General features: G+C 42.1%; 1 protein-coding gene across 1 annotated transcript in view; it reads right to left on the bottom strand.

Annotated features, from left to right (window-relative positions):
• Positions 1–8,126: 8,126 nt before the first annotated feature.
• RBPJ (recombination signal binding protein for immunoglobulin kappa J region) overlaps positions 8,127–13,086 on the bottom strand; it is a 106,525-nt gene continuing 101,565 nt past the window's right edge. Inside the window, exon 11 of the mRNA XM_075333721.1 lies at positions 8,127–8,868. Coding sequence (XP_075189836.1) covers positions 8,553–8,868 — 316 coding nt within the window. The 3' untranslated portion in view covers positions 8,127–8,552. The remainder of the gene's footprint in view (positions 8,869–13,086) is intronic.

Genomic DNA, 13,086 nt, shown 5'->3' with positions numbered 1-13,086 from the left:
TTTTTTCCTCCTGCAGAGCTGGGATTTAAAGTGGACCCGACATCTGTACAGTGGAGGCAATGTCATAATAGTCACAAGAATGTAATAATTCACCAGGAATTAATAACTTGTGAATTTCCATCAAATATTAAACTTCCACCCCACAATCATGGGTTCTAGGGAGTTGCGATACACTTCTATAGGCCATACTGCATCTTTAGAGGTCTCTACAGTAAAGGGAATCTGCCAGCAGGTTTTCGCTATATAAACTAAAGCCAGCATGCTGTAAGGGTTAAAACAAAGTTCATGCATGCCTCTGTTGTCACAGTCAGATCTTTTGTTTATTTTCTATGTTTGTTTTAGCAGCAGATCCTTATCACTGCTGTGGCTAGCTGGTTCCTGCCATGTTGTCTGGCCCGCCCCCTGCTGTGATTGACACCTCACAGTTAATTCACAATCTCTAATGAGAGCCTAGTGTAGGCGGGGACTCTGCTACATGACTAAAGCTAAAAATGTGCATTGTGTCATAATGGCTGCACCCAGTAATCTAAGTTAAACATGGTTAGTTTCAGAATCTCTTTGCCTGCAACATGCTGCTCTCAGATGAAATAGCAAAAACCTGCTGACAGATGCTCTTAAGGCTATGTGCGCACGTGTGCGCTCTGCACCGCACCGAAAATGTGCGCTTCAGAGCGCAGCTGAAAAGCTGCGTTCTGAAGCGCATGGTGCCGGCAGATTCGTGCGCTCTGCATGCTGCCTCTCCCTATAGATAGCATGCAGAACGCACGAAAGAAGTGACATGTCACTTCTTAGAACGCAGCGATTCGGCAAGTAGCCGAATCGCTGCGTTCTAACATGCCACGTGCGCACGGCCCCTGCACAATCTCCATAGATTGTGCAGGGGACGCAGGACGCATGCAGTTACACTGCGGTGCAGAACGCAGCGTAACTGCATGTAATACGCACACGTGCGCACATACCCTTAAGGGCAGTTTCACACATCCAGCTGTTCGCCGGATTGCCGGATCCGGCGCACTCCAGTACAGTGTGATACAGTACAATGGCATCTTGACAAGTTGCCGCGCTGCCATTGTACTGTATCACACTGTACTGGATCCGGTGAAAAGCCAGATGTGTGAAACGGCCCTAGAAGGGTAAAATTTGATTTTATGTCCAAAAACTATTACAGATGCATGCGCGAGCAACAGACATCGAGCACGTGCCCTATTTTAAAATCAGACAGATGGACTATATCTACCTCCCAGCAGATATCAGTAGATGTGACGTCCCTAGTTGGTCCTGCTACCACCCGATGGGAAGTAAGAGGAACCGGTATACTCAATGTGTTTTTTTATAATAGGACTACTTGCACGTTTAAGGCTCCACTGCACGTGGCAGATCCATTTTAAAGCTTTATTTACATGACAATATATAAAAAAGGAAGCAAAAATGGAATCCCAACCTCAGATTTTGTCATGTAAATAATCCCTACTACTCTTATGTAACAGATACAGCAATTATACAAACCGGTACAACTCACAGCATATTTTGGCCTGGGATTATAAGAGCTAAGGGCATCTCCAAAGTATGAAAACAATAAGCGGTTCATTCCACGGAGACGCTTCTAGTAAACTGTCCGGTTATATTCTCATAATCGTGTTGAGTCACTCGATGGCTAACCATTATAAAAGTTGATACATTTCTCAAAACTTAGGAGAAAAAAAAAAATAAAAAAATCATACACTTTTTCAAGAAATAAAAGGCACACAAAGAAAACTCAATACAAAATGTACTCATATAAACATGAATTATTTGGTATATATCAAGCTTCCATAATACAACCGCTCGGGTTTCTTACCGGGGACCTGCAGCCCTATCATAGTAAAAATAAAATAAAAGCAAAAACTATTATTACCCTTGGCGTTGGAGTGATTGGCAAAACGTACAGACACAACTGCTGCTCATCGATTAAAGGCGTTAAAAAGGGAGATATTGAAGTACATTTAACACAAATTGTCCAGTAGCGGAATACAACATGGCATAAAGACTAAAAAAAAAATAAAAAATAGAATAGAAAAGACAGGTTTTTTTTTTATTTGCTGACGGACTCACGCATTCACAGATTCTACATAGACGGGATCACACGCAATTACAGTGCAGCAGACCATCGAGAGTACAGTTGTCGGGAGAATATTTACCATTATGGAGCACAGATTATACATCGGAGATAGGAGGAGGACACAAACTATGGAAGACAACCCTAGAGATACAGCATCATTATAATCTAGGCAAAAAATAACATTACACGTCAATGTCTTGTAGTGTTTGGATCGTATCTGCTGGTGATATATATAAAAGAGACTGAACACAACAAAGTCACATCACTGCTGGTCTAATCTTCTGCTTAGCCACACAAATGGTCACAAAATTACGTAAAAAATAAAAAATAAAATAAATCCTTTGGTAATTATTATGATACATCTGATAATCAAAGAACGTTAAAATTGCAATGCTGCACTGAGAGTTCACAGGCGAACAGTGAAGACACAAACAATTCCTCCACCATTGGACTCGATCACGTTACTAGCGCAAAGGAAGAACGAAGACCACACAACATATATTCCAGTAAAACTATTATTTCAGAGGAAAGGAAAAGCCAAGAGATAAGGCCACAATGGATTCAGTTCTTGGTCACTGACAAGGAGATGAGGGCAAGGCGGTTTCTTTCTAGAAGCAACAAGCACTAAAGAATCAGCCCAAAAAAAAACAACAGCGTATAAAAATACGAGAAAGGCAGATGCCAAGACACTGTATATTCGAGCAGAATTCTCAGCTGTGAATGTATATTTTACTTCATTTGCACCAAAAATAAGGGGGACGCACAAAAGACGACAACGGTTAATAATGCTGCTGAAAACACTGGATTTTTTTTTTTTTTGCTGGTTAATGTCGATAAGAAGCACACCCAGAAGGCACGAGATGCTACGGAAATTTTCAAAAAAAAAAACAAAAAAAGGCTTGGTCAAATTAGTGACCTTACAAAAATGCTTCTTATAATGGGATATATTTGTGACAGGCACAGTGATAAGTAATACAACCCGAGGTGTTGCATTAATATAAGAAAGGAGTAAAGAACCAAAAAGGCCCACAGACATACTTAGACCACGAACACTCCACACATGGTCTATGGCAAATGTGCAGTCTTGCACTGCCTTGAGGACAAATTGATACAAAAAATAAAAATCATGACTTAGCATACAAGGTCTGTATCCGGACTATTCTACAAAATCAAAATGTTAGTAAATGGTTTGACCTAAGAAACAATCTTGAATGGGACACAAAGTATTGAAAACCTTAAAAGGGGCTGTTTGGTGAAACAAAAAGTTATCACCAGTCCACTGGATAGCCTTATTGATCTGTGGGGTTTGACAGCTGTGACCGACAGTAAGGGCCCTACACTATGGGCCCTACACTATGGGCCCTACACTATGGGCCCTACACTATGGGCCCTACACTATGGGCCATACACTATGGGCCATACACTATGGGCCATACACTATGGGGCAGTTTTGACAAGAGTTTCAATCTTTCCCTATGGGGCTGTGTTAGACTTTATCCAGTAACACCATAGAGTGAGTGAAGCAATGGCCAGGCGTCTGAGCTGTTCTACTTTGGAACCAGGATAAATATACTCCGATTTGCTGATCAGTGCGGGTCCCAGCAGCAAATTATCTATATCAAGTGAAAACCCCTTTTAAAATGTCCGTGATCGGTTATTTCACAGACAACGGTAATTTTGAACACTAAATGTAGATAAAATAGCCCTGGCACCCACAGCGTGAGCCACCAATTTCTAAGGATCTTATGGCAACACTCTCAATCTGCATTGTTGCAAATACTGGTGTCAGCACGTGATGGGTCAGCCCAACGTACCATGCCTAATGCGGGCGTCACACGAGACGATCTATCGTGCGATATGTTGTCGGGGTCACGGTTTTCGCGACGCACATCCGCCATCGTTTACGATGTCGTTCCGTGTGACACCTACGAGCGACGCAGAACGTTCGCAAATCGTGTATCGTTGACACGTCGCTCATTTTTAAAAAGTCGTTTATTTTTCTTTGCGCCGGTTGTTCATCGTACCCGGGGAAGCACACATCGCTCCGTGTGACACCCCGGAAACGATTAACACAGCTTACCTGGGTCCCGCGGCTCCCGCCGGCTATGCAGAAGGAAGGAGGTAGGCGGGATGTTTACGTCCCGCTCATCTCCGCCCCTCCGCTTCTATTGGCCGGCCGCTGTTTGACGTCGCTGTGACGCCGAACGTCCCACCCCCTTCAGGAAGTGGATGTTCGCCGCCCACAGTGACGTCGCTCAGCAGGTAAGTACGTGTGACGGCGGTTTAACGACCTTGTGCGCCACGGGCAACTAATTGCCCGTGACGCACAAACGACGGGGGCGGGTACGATCGATCGTGCGATCGCACGATAGATCGTATCGTGTGACACCCGCATAAGACTCTCCTGCATACTATTCTTAAAGGGGATCTATAGGATTAGATTCAGAAGAACATGACTGCATTTATATGAATAACACTGACCCATGTTTCCTGATGTGGCCCATGATTGCTTCCAACAGTAACATTGTTAATTTGGCCCTTTTTAATTTAAAATTGCCTTTTTACATTATTAGCCAAAAACAGTAAACCCCCACCGCACTGTAACCTCACACACTCACTTTCACTGAGCATGCATGTATTTTCAATCAGTGGGGAGGGGGAATAATCATTGCCAGAGATAGTTAAAACCAATTAATTACAAAAGTAGGACTTAAATTTAATGATAATGCAACTTTTTCTTACTAGTCTACATGATTGGTAACTATGCTTCCAAAATTTAGGATAATCTGTAAAATGCTCGCCTCCACCACAACCTGACCACGGATAGTCCAGGGTAAGGTTTCTCAAATCTAATCTCCAGCAAACTCCAATAGGTCATTTATTCTGACGGAAGTCAAGTGGCCGGTATATCACGGCACATCCTCAGCCAAAGTGCCGGAAGGACATTGGATGGATATTTCCCCGAGTAGTCAATGATTGTTGACAGCTCCAAGTTATGGTCCATAGATGTGGGGGTCCCCAGAAAGAAGACCCCAACTATGAAATCCTTTTTACTGCACAATAATAGTGGTGGCCTCAAATACTCCCCCACTCCACGATTACATACATGTAATAGCGTTGTGGGGAACCCATTGAGTGATTTTTGGGAGAACTGGAACAGAGAAAATTTGGGTTAATCAGCTATAACACATGGCAGTGCTACAGGACCTGGGTGCTCAGAAGTACCAGTCATCACACTGTCCGTCATTTATGGTCTGTTGTCATGATTGAACCAGGTTAGGGGAGGAAAGTGCTTTACTAAACACATACATAAGTGCTTTAAACATGGTTGATTAAGATCAGCATTAGTGCGCCTCGGAGTGGAGACGTCCTTACTACTGGATCCGGAAAATTGTGTCATAGTCTTCTGTACCTCATCCATATAAAGTGACAGGAACATAACAGGAACGTTAGCGGAAAACATAGTCTAATCTGCACCCACATCATGGCAATTCTGTGGCTTTGGAAGACGCCTTTACACTTAAAACTCAACAACATGGGGTCTTTGTAACAGATGCAACACTAATTATACCGCGCATGGTCATAGAACATGATTAGCAAAACAATCGTTGGATTGTGTGTAGCTGCCCAATTTAGAGAATCCAAAATTTCATGGCCTTATACTGTTAGGGTCTATGTCAAGATTCACTGACAGGCAATTTTTTTTCTATTTGTTTCAATCCATCTAACATCTAAAATGAAGCTACTTGAAATCCTACAATTTTGTGTCTACTGTTCTACTACTTTTAAAAAAGGGCTGGATGATTTCCTCAGTACACACATTATTGGTTATAAAATAATTAGTGACCAAATGTATAATTGGTGGAGGAAGGTTGAACTAGATGGACCTAGGTATTTTTTCAACCTACGTAACTATGTTCCTATACAGACCACAAACGGCTTCGTCTGATCCTAAAGTCCCATGTCCACTTCTTCCTAACAAACTGTTCTGTAGGTTAGTGAGACACATGGCTGCATGATCAGACTCTTACCATGGAGATTCAGGCCTGCACACGAACTGTAAAAACATTTGTTTAAATTATTTCATGAGTTTAAATGTAAAAAGCAGGAAATATAAAAACCACTAAATTTGATAGTAGGCACAACTAAAAAGGGACCAAAGGTACCCCTGGGGGCAGAGCTGTGGGGACTGCGTGAGCGCTTTAGGAGGCAAATGAAAGACGGCCCAAAGCACATCGGTACCATAAAAAATACAACGCAAATTATTTGGGTAACTTGTGAATTAGAAGAAACCTCAAAACAAAAACCCTGAAGTTGTTACAGTAAAGAAAAGAGAATAATTGTAATAAGGGTAAGGCGCCATTCAATCACAGATTTCGCTAGCTTGTCAAGGCGAGAGTATCTTAGCGTTATACCGGACTCCGATATAGAAGTAATAAGTAAGGAATTCTAAAGCTTTGTTTTCCATCATGAGAGAATAAAGGCTAGGTGCACACTGCATTCAAGGCCACATCCAAGCATATATGCCCTATAGGGGCCACTGTTTGGATGGATGACTTAGGCACCTGTCCACCATAGGTACCACCCATTACAAAAAAAAAAAAAAAAAATCAAGCACCCAAAAAAATGGACACTTTTTTTTTTCCGGTGACCCTTTGTTTAGGGGGTGGGAGCAGTCTGCTGAACTTCCGCAGGCAGTTAACTGTGTGGAGACGTTTGCTATTTGGCCTTTATCTTGTACTATGTTAATGTGTATGTCAGAAAAGCTCCACACATTGTTTTGTCTAGGTACATATAGCCTACCTTGTATCCAAAATGGGCCAGGTAGAATATGTCGGCTGTACCCTACCAGAGCACCCGAAACCAGGGCCAAAACACAGGATGGTAGTCCACAATCAATTGCCACAACATAACCCCCGAAATTAAGAGACAACAGCTACTCCCTAACCAGTGCAGAAAGATATTTGGTAACCTGCTTATTTTTAAGCTCCATACATTTACTGTATAGGTTTTAAAGTCCCAGAGCCTACTGCCAGTAAGGCAAAAGAAAAAAAAAAAAAGGGGTATGGGAGGGAAAAAAAAAAAAAAAAAGGGGAGAAAAAAAATTTAAACAAGACACTTTACACTTAATACAGGTTATATACAAAATAAAAACCCGAACCTCAAAACATAAAAAAATTATTATTTTTCTTTACTCAAAAATTAAATAAAAAATATTCATATCTGATAAATGGAGTTGAAAGATATGAAAGTGATTGTTTAAATGCCATGTGTGTTTTTGCATGTATTTTTTATTTTTTTGGAGGGGGGAGGGAGGGGTATTCTGGACCATAAATAGTCTCTATAAATACGCCAGCTTCTTCATTGATGAGCGTTGATATTAACCCTCATCGATAAAAAAAGCTAAAGAAAGAAATCATATATACATTTACATACATTAGGGGGGGGGGGGGGACTACCCTAGGTGGGGTCTTCAGTCGCTGCTCTACGAACATTAGGCATTAGCAATACAAGGAGGAGATCCTGTTCAGCGGCGACTGAAAAAGCCACAGGTTTCAGACTCCTGAACTACAGTTATCAATGGGTGCATCAGACAATGACTGAACAGAACATACTGTCCCATATACACAAGTTTGTATTGCAGGCAAGGTAGAGGCATCTTTTTTTTTTTTTTTGTTTAGTTTTTTTTTCTTTTTTTAAAGCTTTTGCACAAACTTCATATAATAAAAAATAAAAAAATAAAATACAAAAAAATAAAAAACCGCTGGCCTTTACAAGGTTTGACATGCCGAAAAGAAAAAAAGAAAAAAAAATTAGGGAAAAAAAAATTCCAGCCATTGACCAAAAATATATATAATTTTTTTTTTCCTTTTTGTAACCGGAAGATTATATTAGATTACACAATTATGTTCAAGCTTGGAATTTGAGTATACTTTTGAGGAAATAAAAAAAAAAACAAAAAAAAAAACTATTTGGTAACAAAAGTGTATTATAGGTCATGATTTAGAAAGAAAGAAAAAAAAAAAAAAAAAAAAAAATGGTATGGTGAAAATGTACCTTTTACTAAAGCTTATACAAGTTCCTTGGTCCATAATTAGCTTCATGCATTCTAGGTGGAGGTTTTACCCCCAAGCCATATTTTCTATTGCTGGGCATTTTTTTTTTGTTTTCTTCCAAAATGAGAATCTGGCTAAAAAATAGATTTATTTTTCTATCTCAGTGGTGACTTATATCTACATAATTTTTTTTTTACCTATTTGTTATCGTGGCTTAAAATGTTTGCTCGGCACTTGCAGTTCAAAAGGTTCAGGCGATATGAACAATTATGGAGAAACATTTTCCATGAAAGCTCAAAATTAATGTTAAAAAAAAAAAAAAAAAAAGTTTATTATACATGTCCTTTCATGTAAAAAATTATTAAAGTCAGCCGAAGTCCGGGTACAAAAGTTTGTGGTTACGACACTACCGCTGCTGCGGACGATGTGACATTGGAGGAGTTTGTGCTGACACTTGTGTAATTTCCCTCGCTGTTCGTGCTTGAATCGCTAGAGGCCAGCAGGCCCGAGTTGGCTCGCAGGATGGCTCCGGCTGCGCTACAATGAGGCCGAGGTCCAGGCTCAGGGGTGTATGTGAAAGTAAGGCTTGTTGAATATATTATGCCATCATTCCGGACCAATGTGACAGGCACCTGCACTGGCTGGCGGACCCACCTCCAGCCTTCTCGGAAAGCGGAAATGTCAGGGACGACACATAACATACTTTCTGCGCACCTATTGGAGAAAACAAAAAATATTTTGGTTACTCGAAAGACTGGGCAATTTGCCTCCAAAAGAAGTTACATGAAGACGCTTTAGGCCTAAGACACACAACATGAAAATCGGAGCGAGTGCAATGCGATAAAACATCGCATTCCACTCGGACCAATATTAGCTTGTGTGTCAGCACACATGAGCGATTATTTTCTCAGCCCTAATCGGACTGAGAAAACAACCGCAGCATGCTGCTGGTGTAATGCGATCCTGTTTTCTCTTGCACCCATTCAAGTCTATGGGGCGAGAGAAAAATCGCACTACACTCACAGTACACCCGTGTTCCGCGAGTGCAGGGCGAGAATGGCAATAGCTGGCAACGGAGGAGAGAGGGCGATAAATCCCTCCCTCCCCACCGCATGCCCTCCGCTCCTCGGTGCCGGCCCGCCCCCCGCAGCTGAGGTCCAACTGCATGATCGGATCTCAGTCACAGTGACACTCTGCTCCCGCTGTGCTGCCAGCGTGAGCCGAGTGTCATGCGAGGATCGCATTAGTCCCCCGTGTGGCCCTAGCCTTATTCCCCTACTACAGTGTACAGAGCCATTTTTTGGTGCATGACTTCTAAATAAACAGATATTAGCAATCAAGGCAAACTGGGAAAAAAAAAGGAGCAGAATATGAACATTATTCCAGCACTCTTGGTGTGCGGGTGAAAAGGAACCGGACACCTAATTCATAGTGTCCATGGTTAGAGGGAACCAAAGTCTGGCTGAGTTATTGCAAGTATGTTGGACTCTAAAATGCTTAAAAACATAAGCCGGCCAGGGATTCTGTTTCAGATGACTAGTCAGAGGCGCGTCGCCAACAGGTTCTTCCCACCCTGTCAGTCTAGGGAAGCAGGACATGGAGAAGCCACCAGGGAACAGTCATCAGACAATCCCTGGCAGGCTTAACTCCTTAACGACCGCGGGCAGTAAAATTAACTAAATGACATAACCTTACTGCCCGCGGTCTGCCGGCGGCAGCATGCCGCGATCGGCACACATCTCAGCTGATTTTCACAGCTGAGATGTGTGCCTGCTAGGCACGAGCAGAATCGTTATCTGCTCGTGCCGATTAACCCCTTATATGGTGCTGTCAATATGTGACAGCGCCATTATAAGCGCGATTGCAGTAAAGTTTTACTTACCGCCCGATCCCGGAAGTCACGTGACGCGATCACGTGACTCCCGATAGTTGTCATGGTAGCACAGGGTCATGTGATGACTCCTGTACTACACCTGACTTGCTTTCACTTTCGCTGTGCCGGGGACACAGCAAAAGAGAAAGACAGCGTATCTGCTGTTTACAGCCGTGTAGCTGTGATCAGCAGATACTGCAGAGCGATCGGAATGCTGATCGCAATAGCTACCTAGGGGGACTAGTAAAATAAAAAAAAAAAGTAAAGTAAAAAAAAATTAAAAAAATTAAAAAAAACCTTAAAGTTCAAATCACCCCCCCATTCGCCCCATTGAAAATTAAAGGGTTAAAAAAATAAAAAATATACACACATTTGGTATCGCCGCGTTCAGAAACGCCCGATCTATCAAAATATAAAATCAATTAATCTGATCAGTATACGGCGTAGCGGCAAAAAAATTCCAAACGCCAAAATGATGTTTTTTTGTCGCCACAACTTTTGCGCAAAATGCAATAAGAGGCGATCAGAACGTAGCATCTGTGCAAAAATGGTACCGTTAAAAACGTCAGCTCGAGATGCAAAAAATAAGCCGTCATTGAGCCATAAATCCCGAAAAATGAGAACGCTACGGGTCACGGAATATGGCGTAAAACGTGCGCCACTTTTTTCGGACAAACTTCCGATTTTTTTTAACCCCTTATATAAAAGTAGGCAAAAATAGGTAATATCAGCTCACCAAGCCTGCTGCAGTCCCATAATCGTCCTGTGGTGGATGATCAGCGCACGGATGGTCAGAAGTCACCAAATAGATATAAAATATAAATCCAGCGCAATCACATGGAATATTAAAAAGTTGTCTTCTTTATTTATAGTTTTTCATAAAATCCAAAAGGTACATGCAGCATAAAAATAAAGGATGCCCAGGTCAGAGCGACGCGTTTCAACAAACTGTCTTAATCATGGTCTGACCATGATTAAGACAGTTTGTTGAAACGCGTCGCTCTGACCTGGGCATCCTTTATTTTTATGCTGCATGTACCTTTTGGATTTTATGAAAAACTATAAATAAAGAAGACAACTTTTTAATATTCCATGTGATTGCGCTGGATTTATATTTTATATCTATTTAGTGACTTATATAAAAGTAAACCTATACATGTTTGGGGTCTACGAACTTGCACTGACCTGAGGCATCACACCCACATATCAGTTTTACCATATAGTGAACACAGTGAATACAATATCTCAAAAACCATAGTGCTATCGCACTTTTTTTGCAATTTTTTAGCATTTGGAATTTTTTTGCCGTTTTCTAGTACACTATATGGTAAAACTCATGGTTTCATTTAAAAGTACAGCTCGTTCCACAAAAAATGAGCCCTCACATGACCATATTGACTGAAAAATAAAAAAGTTACGTCTCTCAGAAAAAGAATGGCGAAAAAAAAAACGGAAAGCGAAAAATCGGCCGGTCGTGAAGGGGTTAAAGTAGGTTTACTCTAAAACCCCATACATGGCTGCAATAACAAAAATGAAAATATTGGTCCGGGACTTTTCTTTTGGGTTAAATATCCCACAATACTCTCACTATTACTACATAAAAAGAACCTGTTTTACACACACATAAATACGGACAACCCAGTGATATCCACTCTATTTATATAAGTGGATATATTTTCACCTACAGTGGGGAAAATAAGTATTTGATACACGGCCAATTTTGCAAGGGTCCGCACCTACAAAGAATGGAGAGGCCTGTAATTTTTATCGTAGGTAACTTCAACTGTGAGACAGAATCCATCCTCCGCCCCCCCTTCCAAAAAAAAAAAAAAAAGAAGAATCCAGTAAATCACATTGTATGATTTTTAAATAGTTTGCATGTTATTGCCTGAAATGAAGGGAATTTTGTTTACTTACCGTAAATTCCTTTTCTTCTAGCTCCAATTGGGAGACCCAGACAATTGGGTGTATAGCTATGCCTCCGGAGGCCGCACAAAGTATTACACTAAAAGTGTAAAGCCCCTCCCCTTCTGCCTATTACACCCCCCGTGCTTCCACGGGCTCCTCAGTTTTGGTGCAAAAGCAAGAAGGAGGAAAAAAATTATAAACTGGTTTAAAGTAAATTCAATCCGAAGGAATATCTGAGAACTGAAACCATTCAACATGAACAACATGTGTATACAAAAAAACAGGGGCGGGTGCTGGGTCTCCCAATTGGAGCTAGAAGAAAAGGAATTTACGGTAAGTAAACAAAATTCCCTTCTTCTTTGTCGCTCCATTGGGAGACCCAGACAATTGGGACGTCCAAAAGCAGTCCCTGGGTGGGTAAATAATACCTCATAATAGAGCCGTAATGGCTCCGTCCTACAGGTGGGCAACCGCCGCCTGAAGGACTCGCCTACCTAGGCTGGCATCCGCAGAAGCATAGGTATGCACCTGATAGTGTTTCGTGAAAGTGTGCAGGCTCGACCAGGTAGCCGCCTGACACACCTGCTGAGCCGTAGCCTGGTGCCTCAAAGCCCAGGACGTACCCACGGCTCTGGTAGAATGGGCCTTCAGCCCTGAGGGAACCGGAAGCCCAGCAGAACGGTGAGCTTCGAGAATTGGTTCCTTGATCCACCGAGCCAGGGTTGATTCGGAAACCTGTGACCCTTTACGCTGGCCAGCGACAAGGACAAAGAGTGCATCCGAGCGGCGCAGGGGCGCCGTACGAGAAATGTAGAGTCTGAGTGCTCTCACCAGATCTAACAAGTGCAAATCCTTTTCACATTGGTGAATTGGATGAGGGCAAAAAGAGGGTAAGGAGATATCCTGATTGAGATGAAAAGGGGATACCACCTTAGGTAAAAAATTCCGGAACCGGACGCAGAACCACCTTGTCCTGGTGAAACCCAGGAAAGGGGCTTTGCATGACAGTGCTGCTAGCTCAGACACTCTCCGAAGTGAAGTGACTGCTACTAGGAAAAACACTTTCTGCGAAAGGCGTGCGAGAGAAATATCCCTCATTGGCACGAACGGTGGTTTCTGAAGAACCATCAGCACCCTGTTCAGATCCCAGG

The sequence above is a fragment of the Anomaloglossus baeobatrachus genome, chromosome 1 (assembly GCF_048569485.1).
Source record: "Anomaloglossus baeobatrachus isolate aAnoBae1 chromosome 1, aAnoBae1.hap1, whole genome shotgun sequence".
Taxonomy (NCBI): domain Eukaryota; kingdom Metazoa; phylum Chordata; class Amphibia; order Anura; family Aromobatidae; genus Anomaloglossus; species Anomaloglossus baeobatrachus.
This window is presented reverse-complemented; position numbering and strand designations above follow the sequence as displayed.